Source organism: Helianthus annuus, chromosome 8, assembly GCF_002127325.2.
Source record: "Helianthus annuus cultivar XRQ/B chromosome 8, HanXRQr2.0-SUNRISE, whole genome shotgun sequence".
NCBI classification, from domain to species: Eukaryota; Viridiplantae; Streptophyta; class Magnoliopsida; order Asterales; family Asteraceae; genus Helianthus; species Helianthus annuus.
The window spans coordinates 52,277,872-52,289,865 of NC_035440.2; the positions used below are offsets into that span (position 1 = coordinate 52,277,872).

Here is an 11,994-nt window from a genome sequence, read left to right on the forward strand (position 1 = left end):
ACTTGTACACACTACTTATAACATGATCTAAAAAAAATTACATCGGGTCAACTAATTAAAATAAAACACTACCATACTTTTGCTAAAAAAAAAAAAACTAAACGGATGGAAAGAATGTAAAATTAAACTGAAGGAAAAATTGTAATTTTTCAGAACAACTGAGTTTGTGCCAGGTAGCCGTCTGGCACGAAACAAAATTACACCGAGTCAACCAATTAAAACAGAACACTACCAGAGTTTTGTAAAAAAAAAAAAAAAAAACTAAAACGGTCACATGACTGTAATTTTAAACTGAGGGCAAAATCGTAATTTGACAGGGAAAAAAACAAAAACGGTGGTAAAACTGTAAATTTGAACTGAGTGCAAAATCGCAATTTAGCTGGGAGGAAAAAAATAAAACCAATGGCAAAATTATAAATTTAAACGGAAAAAAATCATAATTTGGCTGGACCAATGGTGAAACATAAATAAATTTAAAGATTAACATCAAATTTTAAAAACAAGACTTGATATTACTTTCGAACATAAATGTTGTATCAAACCATCTTTTTACAGGAAGGATCCAAAAATTTGTAATTAAACGGCCTTTTCGATCTTTATACATAATTTTAGACTTAATTGCCCGGATGGTCCATATGGTTTCACGTTTTTTCACGTTTAGTCCCCACCTTTCGGAAATAGCAGGTATGCTCCCTATGATTTGTCATTTTGTTACTCGTATAGTCCCCAGACATTTACTCAGTGGACTATCCGAGTAACAAAATGATAAACCATAGGGAGTACCTGCTATTTCCAAACTAACTGATATCTACTCGGGAGGACCATCCGAGTAACAAATAACAAATCGTAGGGAGTATACCTGTTATTTTCAAAAGGTGGGGACTAAACGTGAAAAAATGTGAAACCACAGGAACCGTCTGGGCAATTAACTCCATAATTTTATTTAAAAAAAATAGAGGTGTCTTATATGAAATTCATCCTAAAAAAAAGCATTACTGATATGCTGTACAAATTCATAGCAGATAAACGTTTATCATTACTGATATGCTGTACAATCAACCAAAAGGGTGATACACAAGACCGACAAGTCATGTCAAAGTTGAATTTAAGCATGTGAAAGCGTATACGTTTAATAAGATTACATGTAGAGGTATAACTAAAAAGTGTAAAATCGGGGAATAATTGGATTCCGAAGAAAATTAATGTCTTTACTTGGAACGCGGAAATGGATCGGATCCCTTTTTTGATGGGTTATGAGGATTCAAGCGATAATTTGATGACATCGTGTTATGTTGTCACATTGGTTTAGCAGTTTGTTTCGAGTTAGTGTTGCGTCCCTCCTATTTTTTTTTGGTGCGCGACTTGCTAATGTTACATAAAACGTCAAAGTTAGGCCATCGAAAAAATAAAGTATTACAAAGAATTATTCTTAGAGCATGTTGGTGTATTTGTAAGGCGAAAAAAGAGGTGTGCGTTGCTAAAATGATGGTAGAATATATATCGCTTGGTTATCTATAGATTAAAAATAGATCCCAGTTTAGATCTTTGTCAGACCATCTGTAATGGTTAATGCCCCTAAGGGGCATTTTCTGCCAAATCGACATCATAACGCTCTTTCAAAAGATGTGTAATGGTTAATGGAACAAAAATGTAAGTATGTTGCTCAATTCATGCAACACTAAACGTGTGATTCCAGCAGCCTCTCAATATCTATACCAACACCGTATTAGTGACACAAGACAATATCTATACCGACACCGTATTAGCGACACAAGACAACACAATCGGTCACAAGATACAATCTTTGCACTTACCCTAAACCACCATCTATACAAACACGCCCACGGGTCAATCCGTCTACAAGCAAATCGAGTTAGATCGAAAGTTGGTTACGGTTACAACCGGTTACCCAAATCTACACCACCGGTTTCACGACATTCCGAAATTATGCACCACACCAGCACAAGAAAATATGCAAAACTTGCTGGCAAATTTGTTTTATGATTTCTTATGAATCGGTAGCGGGTTTGGATTCGAAAAACTTGGCAACCTCTTGATAAAGATTTTCTTCCTGAAACGGTTTTGACACGTAGCCGTCCATTCCGCTCTTTTGGCACTCTTCAAATGTGGCTTGGATCACATCCGCGGTCATCGCTAGGATCGGTAAATGCCACGTTCGACTCTCACAACACCCGTCTTGTTGCTCGTTTACCTTGTCTTCCATCTTCCGAATACGTCGTGTGGCCTCGAATCTGAAATTTAGTAACAGAATTTTAGTATTTCATAGTGCGATACAAGTTAGAAAGTGTAATAATGTAAAAATATTATTCGTACCCGTCCATTTCGGGCATTTGAATATCCATAAAGCAAGCATCAAACCCGTGCGGGATTTGAAGCAAATCGAGAGCTGCTTTCCCGCTTTCAGCACACTCGACCTCAGCCCCGAACTTCTTTAACGCACCGGCTGCAACCCTACGGTTCACTCGGTTGTCATCAACGACCAATATTTTCTTCCCGAGAAGCAAACCCCGAAGATAAACCGACCCGTTTGCCATAACTTTACCTTGTTCCGCCTTTCCTGTTCCCAACACCTGTTGAAGACACGCGGCCACCATACTAGCTCTCAACGGTTTCATGATCAAAGTATCTGAAAACCCTGCGGCTTTCGCTTTATCAAGTTCACCACCGGTTACATTCGTAGCAAGAAGGATCATTTTAGGCGATTTTAACTTGTGCCCGAAAACCGGTACGTTGTTCAAATCATCACCCGATAACCACACGTCTTTCTCAACTAGAATCATATCCGGTTGACCCGAACAAGAACAAGAACCCGAACCCGAAACTGCAGTTTTTATGCTACTGACAACGTCCACTGAAACACCTAACCGTTTTAAATGGTATCGTGTTACCGCAGCTCTAACGGGTTTCGTATCAACGACAGTTGCTTTCATCCCTTTAAAAGAAGTCGGTAAATCGTCATAAAGAGATCTTTTCAGGTCCGCCACCGTGTTTTTCTCGCACCGTGTGAATTTAGCGGTGAACGAAAACGTGCTACCGATTTGCGGTCGGCTAATGAAGCTTATCTGACCACCCATTAACTCAACCAGACACTTACTGATACTTAACCCGATTCCCGTTCCACCGTAATGTCTAGAGGTTGAACTATCGGCTTGCATAAAAGGCATGAAAACGAGTTCTTGAGCGTGTAACGGGATCCCGATTCCCGTGTCTTCAACCGAGACCATAAGATTAACGTTCTGAGAGTTCCCGTCAGATGTTAGCACTTGAAACGGGAATTCTTCGTCTGCTATTAAATGTTTGAATCTGTCCCAATTGTTCCGGTCGTCGGCTGCTTCACGGCCGCTTAACGTTTTCGACTGGGGTCCGTTAGATCTTCCGTTCATACAACTCTCGAGTTTTGCATCTTGTACCGCTTTAGAATGTTCAGCCAGATGGACTTGCACAAATATATGTCCTTGTTCAGTAAACTGTCAAAAGAATAAATATTTATAAAAATCTTGTAACGATTTCACTATATAAATTCGAGTCAAGATCATGAAATCCGCTCACTTTAACCGAGTTTCCCACAAGATTCGTTATCACTTGTCTGAATCTTCCAGGATCACCCATCACAATTTGCGGGACTTTATCCGATACAAGCACCGCCAACTTTAATTTCCCAAAAAAAGAAAAAAAAATAGATCAACAAAAAAAGAAAAATAGATCACAAGGACGAAAGTTGAAAAACGGTATATATTATTGTTACCTCAATGCCTTTATTTCGGGACTTTTCAGAAAATAACGAGAGTACGTCGTCTAATATGGACCGTAGATCAAACGGGACCGCCTCTAGTTCCAACTTCCCGGCTTCAATCTTAGCCCGATCAAGCACTTCATTGATCAAAGTGATTAAAGCACGTCCGCAAGCCTGAGCCGTTTGAGCATAATCTCTTTGTGTTGAACTTAAATCCGTATCAAGAAGCAATGCAAGCATCCCTGAAACCACAATCGAGCGTTTATCAAAACCGACACGTTAATGTATAAACAATGGAGAAAAAGTGTGAAGTACACACATGGTCCCTGTGGTTAACCAAAATTTTGGATTTAGTCCCTAGTTTTTCAAAAGTACACGGATGGTCCCTGTTGTTTGCATTTCGTAACGTATTTAGTCCCCAACTTTTGCCAAAAGTACATGGATGGTCCCTGTGGTTTGCACTTTGTAACGCATTTAGTCCTCAACGTTTAGTGACTAAATGCATTACGAAGTGCATACCACTGGGACCATCCATGTACTTTTGGCAAAAGTTGGAGACTAAATAAGTTACAAAGTGCAAACCACAGGGACCATCCGTATACTTTAAAAAAGCCAGGGACTAAATCCAAAATTTTGGTAAACCACAGGGACCATTCGTATACTTTATTCCGAGAAAAAAGATTGAAATATTAAGTTCAAAAATGATACCGAGGATGCCATTCATGGGAGTTCTGATTTCATGTGAAACGGTAGCAAGAAACTGGCATTCAAAACACATAAAACATTAATTAACACGTTTTATTTTATAGTTTATAACATCATTAACGATTCAAAGTTTAAGGAATTAACCTGGGATTTGGCGACATCAGCAGCTTCTGCACGGACTTTTAACTTCTGCATTGTGTCGAAATCGTCTTCAACTTGAACAATATGAATGGCACCCGTATAAAACATGTAACCCACTAAGATAACAATCACATAGCCCAAAACTGCAGTGATCATCGCGGTTCGTGATATGGGCGCCTCATGCAGATACCTACACGTCATATGGTGCTTCCTATACGGATCACCAAAGTCGAGCCTGCTGACATGTACACGTGTAGGGTCACCTTCTTGAGTCTGTCGGCCGTACATAATCAAAGGATCCGACGTGTTGGTGACATCGTACACTTTAACGATAATCTCCTGGTTTCCAGCAAGCTGACCGAGCAGGTTTTCAACGAGGGACTCGACATCGAAAGCTCCACCAAGATATCTGTTTCAATTTTCATGATCATTTTCTAACATGAAATTCGCAGGTTTGGATTTAGTATAAACAGATTCGGGTCAGTTTTGGGTTGAACCCGCAAACCTATTTAGCTAAACAAGTCGTGTCAACCTGGCGGGTTCGCAGGTTGAGCCTTTTAACCCATTTATATTCTTTTTTCTTTTTCAAAATGTGTTTTATGTCATAAATTAAATTGGCCGGGTATTTCACGCCGACACGCCACAATTATAACTTAAAAGCAAACTGACATAAGATTTTAAATTAAAATGTAACTGTTTTATATAATTATTGTACATTTTTGTAGTATTGGGTATGGTGGTTGTATATTTTTGTAGTAAAGCATTGATTTTGAAATATTAATATACGAAAAAAATGAAGAATAAAAAAACAAACGGGTTAAACAGGTATATTCGGGTCGACCCACGAAGATTCATGTTGTTTTCGGGCTCATATGTCTTGCACGATTTTTGGGTTCGGGTCTGGTTGAACACGCAAACACAACCCGTTTAGCACCCCTATTTAACACATAAATGATTTCTTCATATTTTAACTCGTGTGAAACTAACTATTCCAATTTGACTTTGGCATTTAAGGTCAAACGATTAAGGGAAGTAGTACCCTGCGGTAGCTTCAATGCGATCTCTGACCGATGCATTTGGGGGCAGCTTCGATTTGTAAACGGGAATGGTTAACACGACTCCGAGATGATGAGAACCCAAAAGCTTAAAAGGGCTTGTGAGCACCGCCTTCCCGGTTGACCGAGCCCTCAAGATATTCTCTCGGTCCTCCTGTGATCAAATTCAAGAAATACGCGAATAAACCGGTTAGATTAACGAATTAGAATCCATAAAGTTAACGAGTAACGAAATTAACCTCGCCGGACATCATATCTAGCAAATTGAGGTAAGAAACGGTTTCTTGAGAGAATATCACGGGTGCGTATTCATCGCGGTGAGGGGACGGCTCCTTGTTGGCCATTGTTCTTATCGTCCCACCATGTTGACTTTCGAAGTCTTCTCGTTCGGAATTCAGTACCCTCGGTGCATACGCTACCCCGCTTAATAACGGTCTCTCAAATGCAGTTCTTGCTGTATACTCTGCAAATGTATCCTGCATTATATGAATTTGGTTAATGGAGATTCAAGAACTAACTTCCCTATTTGACTTTGACTTTCAAGGTCAAACTAAACAACTTTCCAACTTCAGATTCAATATGGATTCAAAAAAGTTGCAAGAAACAATTTATAACCATATTTAATATCTAAATCAAGTGATAAAGATTCATAAATTAAATGAGCTAGATCTGTAACAATGCACCTCAATTTTGAATTTATTTATTTTAATAAATCTTTTTTTTTCTCAATTTAGGTTTCTTGTTTCTTCCCCAAACATGTTTCTTGCCCTACCCACAATTAGATAAATAAAAAACAACCAAAAGACAAAAAACACAAAACAGAAAGACAAGAATCTTGAAAACAAGATTATCATTATTTGAACTCCAGAAATTATTTTTTTGTATTAAAAAATTATACCTTAAATTTTGTTTCAAGAATTACCCACAAATACACAAGAAAAGATTAAAAAAAAAAAAAAAAGTTCAAACCTGATCAATAACTGAAGGGTTCTTGTAGTAATGAAAAGTAGAAACCAAAACAGCAAGAGCATGAACATGATTAACACAAACACTAAACTGATCTTGCAACATTCTTGCTCTTTGATCACACATACTAACCAAGCCTTCTTGGATCCTCTGTTGATGTTCTGCATCTATACTTCTGTAAACATGAATTGCAGCAAACCCAAAAACAATTATCCATAATATTAAATATTTCCCTTGATTTGTTCTTGGAACATATGATCTGTACTTCCTTTTTGTCCCCAATTGCTGCTCATTCAAACTCACTGCCACTAGATGATGATGCCCCCCTTGCATTTTCACACCCATTTTTCTTTAATCTCAAACCTTCATGCCCCTAATCTGAAAGGGTATTTGGGGGGTGACAGAAGTTAGTGACAAAGGTATGAGGATGTGAAGACTTTATGTTAACAGGACAGCCAGTTGTTGGCAGAGAACCTTTTTCAGGAAAAAAAATATATATAAAGTTTTAATTTTTATAAAAAAAAAAAATTCAAAAACCATATAATTGCAGCATTGTTTTGTGTGAATTTAGTCAAGAAAACACACAAGCCCAGAAAACACACTAAAGAACAATGATCAAAAACAAGAAACACCCTAAAGAGAGAGAGAGAGAAAGAGAAACAGAAAAAGGGTATTTTAAAGTTTCAATCTTTAAAACAATTATAACTATATTGATCTTTCAAGAGACAAGCATGGCTGTGTTTGCAGCCCTAAAAAGATGCAGAAAAGCCCAAATTCCAAAGGAACTTTGTTGGGTTTGAATTGAATTAAAAATTGGAGTTTGTGAAAGGAAAAAAAGAAGCAGAAGTGTGGAGGAACAAGACAAAGAGCAGCAGCACATTCACTGTTTTTCTTCTCTGTAATCTTGAATAAAAAAAGAAAAAGAAATCTTATGAAATCTAAGACAATTTAGAAGATTTATTTTAGCAAGAAGCAAGCAAATTAAGGAAAAATTAATAATAAAAAAGAAGGTGTAATTTGGATACAAGTGTGTTTGTTTAATGGTTTAAGATGAGTTGTTTAATAATGGAGGGGGAGGGTGAATAGGAAATTAAGGAAAAAATTAATAATAAAAAAGAAGGATATGTTTGGCGACCTTACTTTATAAAGCGACTGGATCGAATTTTCAGGATTTTTCAAGATACGCTCTTGTCCCCCCTCCCTTCAATAACAACACCTTATAAAACAATTCAATATCTTCTAACCTTATTTAGTCTTGTATGTATTGTTATGTATTGAAAATGTGTTGAAATATGCAAAGTTAACCTTTTTTACAATTTTTAATTTATTTATTAATATTTTTAAATGTCTTTAATTTATTTTGTTGAGTTAACTTCCGTTTTGCTCCCTGTTGTTTAATCATTTTAACGGTTTTCCACTAATCATTTAAAAACGGTCATTTTCCTCCTTAATGTTTCGATCTTGTCGCCAGTTTGCTCCCTGGCTGTAACTCCATCCATATTGTGTGCTAACTGGAAGGGTATTTTGGTAATTTCAAGTATAACGTAAAGGTACTTGGATCTTGTATGTTAACTTGATATTTTCAAAAATACCCTTTCAGTTAATATACAATATGGATGGAGTTAGAGTCGGGGAGCAAACTGGCGACAAGATCGAAACATCATGGAGGAAAATGACTGTTTTTAAATGATGACCAATGTTGCAGAAATCGGCCTAGGCGGCCGATTAATCGGCGCTTAGGCGCTAGTCGGTGGGTTACTGCCTAAATTTAAGCTAGTCGGTCAAAAAATAGGTTATGGTCAAAGTCGGTAAAAGTCGGACAAAATTGGTCAAAATCGGTCAAAATTGGACTAATCGGGCCCATGTTTTTTGACCCAAAAAACCCAATTTTTGAAACCTGGCCCATGGTTTAAAGCCCAAATTTTAGTTATAAACCTATTTTAATATTTAAGTTTATGTATTTTAACATTTAACCCCCTCTATCTTTCACTAGTTTACATATGGTTCCTAAACTTTTAAATTTATTAATAAGAAGTATAAAGTTATCTCCTAAACTTGTAAATTTATTAATAAAAAGTATAAAGTTATCTATATATATATATATAAAAATTTGTAAAATTATACGTAAAAAGTCCAATCCGATTAATGCCTATGCGGTACCTCACCGCCCGACTAACGCCTAGCGCCTTCTACAACATTGATTGAGATAAAACCGTTAAAATGAACAAACCACATGCAGCAAAACGAAAGTTAACTCTATTTTGTTAGAACGGCCGATAGTTTTGTAACTCTAAAACACTTTCGAAACGATAAACAGGCGAAAATGGATTCATGAAATATTTTTATGTATTTTATTTTATGACTGTAGATATACGGTATCATAGAAATAATTTTGTATATATTTTAAAGTTAGATTATTTTTAGATACTGCCGTTTATAACTTTTATTTATTTGAATGTAAATAAGGTAATTTGTTTATTTCTATGTGTTATTGATATGGGCTAAATAATAAGTGTAAAGAGAGAGGACCTGTCTTACATGTTATAAGAATAAAATTTTATACAAAATATGATTTTATATACATTTTAGAAAGTTAAAAGGTTAGATGAGTATTTTTATGCCGTTCAAAAAATAATAAGTAGATTTATATTATTAGTTTTTTACGGTCAACGAAATAAATATTCAGCTACCCGAGATAACCTAATGGCAAAAGATGACTCTAGAGAGCGTTGGGTAGCTGACGTGAGTGCGGGTGTGCATATTTTTAGATATATTTTAGCTCTTTTTTACTCACAAATTCAAGTTTTAAATTTATAAAACACGATATAATACTATCACTCTACACACACGTTAGGGCAAGTGCACCAATCGCGGACGTAGTATAGTGATGGCAAGATACCGATGTCGTCTGATGTCAACAAAATGCAACATATAAATTACATCAATTGTGGCATAAAACTAACCCTTTTTAGTACTAATGTTGGAAAAAGTGTGTTTTTGTCTTCGTTTTGTATTTTCAGGATTAAATGAGCTTAAATGAACAAAAGAAGCAAAAGGGCAGCTAAATCTAACATAAATACAAGAAAAGGAACAAACGTGTCATGCCCGACCCCCCCCCCGATAGCATCTACCCAAGCAAAAACAAGAGAACAGAAGGCTGAACACGCCCCGTACTCAGTGAGCACGGGGGCGTGCCCAAGTGTCTGCAGAAAAGACAAAGTTGTAGAAGCTTCTATCACCCACCACGGGGGCGTGCCCAGCGGACACGGGGCCGTGGTCAACTCTAAGATTCGCAGAATCTGGGAAATCTTGATAGTACAGATACGCTTCTGCACACGGGGTCGTGCCCAGCGGACACGGGGGCGTGGTCAACTAATGCAGACAAACTGCAATTAATGAAGAAAGAGAAGGAGGATGGACACGGGACCGTGCCGAGCTGTTGTTTAGGCTATAAATAGGGGTGCTTGGCTCATTTGCAAACCATCCATTTACACACCACCTCTCTCACACTTCACCCACCCACCACCACCATCACAACACCATCATCCACCACCATCATCCATCATCCATCATCCATCATAGAGTGTGTGAGTCGTCTCGGGATCCAAGATTGATCGTAAGAGTTCTTGACAATCAAAGGCCATGTTTGCCTAAGTCTCTTACATCATTTGGTGAAGACAAGTGTTTAGTGTAATACTTTTTATTTTTAATCTTTTCGCACTTTTTATTTGGTTATGTATTAATGACTTTAATAACTAGTTTCTTATGTTGAAGGTGATTCTTCCTTATCGTTTGTCCGTGGTTTCTTGGCATTATTTTAGTGTCTATATAAAATAAAAGATTTTCACCATTCATATCTCTACGGTCTATATGGAGATATGTTGGCTACCTGGTCGGGGGTTAAGGGAACGGTTTGGTAAGAGTCTTGCCTTGTTCAGCATATAGATCCTGCAAGGACCTGGGTCAAATTTAGTAGGATCTCCTTCAATACTCACCGGTATTGGATGGCGGGGGTCCAAACTCTTTGATCCCCTCATATGTAAGCTACTATTAAAACTTTAACCCGGCTACTTAGGACTGTATCCCTGCTGACTCAGACTACTTAGCCGAGGGTAACGTCACCTTCAAAAGAGGGGCCTACCACATTATGCATTAATAACTTAATTAATTATCTTTCAATAATCCGACCCTTTAGGATTGTATTCTTGCTGACTCAAACTACTGGGTTGAGGGTAACGTCACCTTCAAAAGAGGGGCCTACTACAATAACTAAGATAATCTCTTAAAAAGTGCAAAAGTGCGTAAATAATCAAAGGTTACACTACACACGAGTCGGATCCAAGTGATTCATCTTGTCTATCTGTTTTATTCTTATTTTATTTTTCAGCATTTTAGTTAGTTTTATTTTTCTAGTTTAAAAATCTTTTTCTAACTTTTGATTTGATTAGACGTTGAGGATAAACCGGTACTAAAAGCTCCCGTGTCCTTGGACGACCTCGGTATCTTACCAACACTATACTACGCTCACGATGGGTGCACTTGCCCATATGTGTGTTTAGTGTTAGTAAATATCGTGTTTTATAAATTTAAAACTTGGCTAAAAAGTGTAAAAGGGCTTAAAATATACATAAAAAATATATAACACCACACACACATCATCGTCCAAGGACACAAGAGATTTTAATACCGGCTTATCGTTAACGTCTAATCGAACCAAATTATGATAAAAAGGTTTTTAAAGTTATAAAAAGACAAACTAAAAAGCAAAAATAAAATATAAGAAAAAACAAATAGATAAGAAGGAATCACTTGGTTCCGACTCATCTTTTATGTAGCCTTTAAATGATTTCCGCACTTTGGGCATTTTAAGAGAATATCTTTAAGTTATAGTAGTAGGCTCCCTTCCAGGCAACGTTACCCTCAACCTATTGGTCTGAGTCAGCAGGGATACAGTCCCGCAAGGTCGGATTATTGAAAGATAATTAAGTAAGTTATTAATACGAAAAGTGGTAGGCCTCCTTCCAGGCAGCGTTACCCTCAACCCTTTGGTCTGAGTCAGCGGGGATACAGTAATCGTACGGTTGGTTTAAAGTTTTAATAGTAGTTTATATATAAGGGATTCAAGCGGTTTCTTACTTCTCCCGATACAGACATTACCGCCCACTCGTGAAGTCTTACTAAGCTTGAACCAGCTTCTCGCAGGATATATACACTGAACGAGACATAGAATTACCCAACCACCCTTCTAACCCCCTTTCAAGTAATTAACGCGCTTTATATAGACCGTAAAGACACGAATATGTGAATCAACAACTTATGAAGAATGGTTAGATAAATTCACCTTTAATATAAAAACTAGCTATTAAAGTCATT

The 11,994-nt window shown here is 37.1% G+C and overlaps 1 protein-coding gene across 1 annotated transcript; it reads right to left on the reverse strand.

The window, feature by feature from the left end:
- Window positions 1-1,638: 1,638 nt before the first annotated feature.
- LOC110872891 (histidine kinase 4) lies at window positions 1,639-7,723 on the reverse strand. Its single transcript, XM_022121793.2, has 9 exons — window positions 6,625-7,723; window positions 5,895-6,131; window positions 5,640-5,809; window positions 4,604-5,009; window positions 4,463-4,514; window positions 3,767-3,996; window positions 3,571-3,669; window positions 2,335-3,488; window positions 1,639-2,252 (listed from the first exon to the last, which is right to left on the reverse strand). The coding sequence occupies exons 1-9, from the start codon at window positions 6,964-6,966 to the stop codon at window positions 2,009-2,011; spliced, it is 2,934 nt and encodes a 977-aa protein (XP_021977485.1). The 5' UTR covers window positions 6,967-7,723; the 3' UTR covers window positions 1,639-2,008.
- Between the last annotated feature and the right edge of the window lie 4,271 nt (window positions 7,724-11,994).

What these genes read in the sequence shown, in the direction of transcription:
- LOC110872891 (XM_022121793.2), bottom strand. Translation starts at nt 6,966, where the DNA reads ATGGGTGTGAAAATGCAAGGGGGGCATCATCATCTAGTGGCAGTGAGT. An exon ending in ACCCTTCAGTTATTGATCAG is followed by an intron (nt 6,132 to 6,624) that starts GTTTGAACTTTT and finishes CATATAATGCAG; the next exon opens with GATACATTTGCAGAGTATAC. An exon ending in TAGATATGATGTCCGGCGAG is followed by an intron (nt 5,810 to 5,894) that starts GTTAATTTCGTT and finishes ATTTGATCACAG; the next exon opens with GAGGACCGAGAGAATATCTT.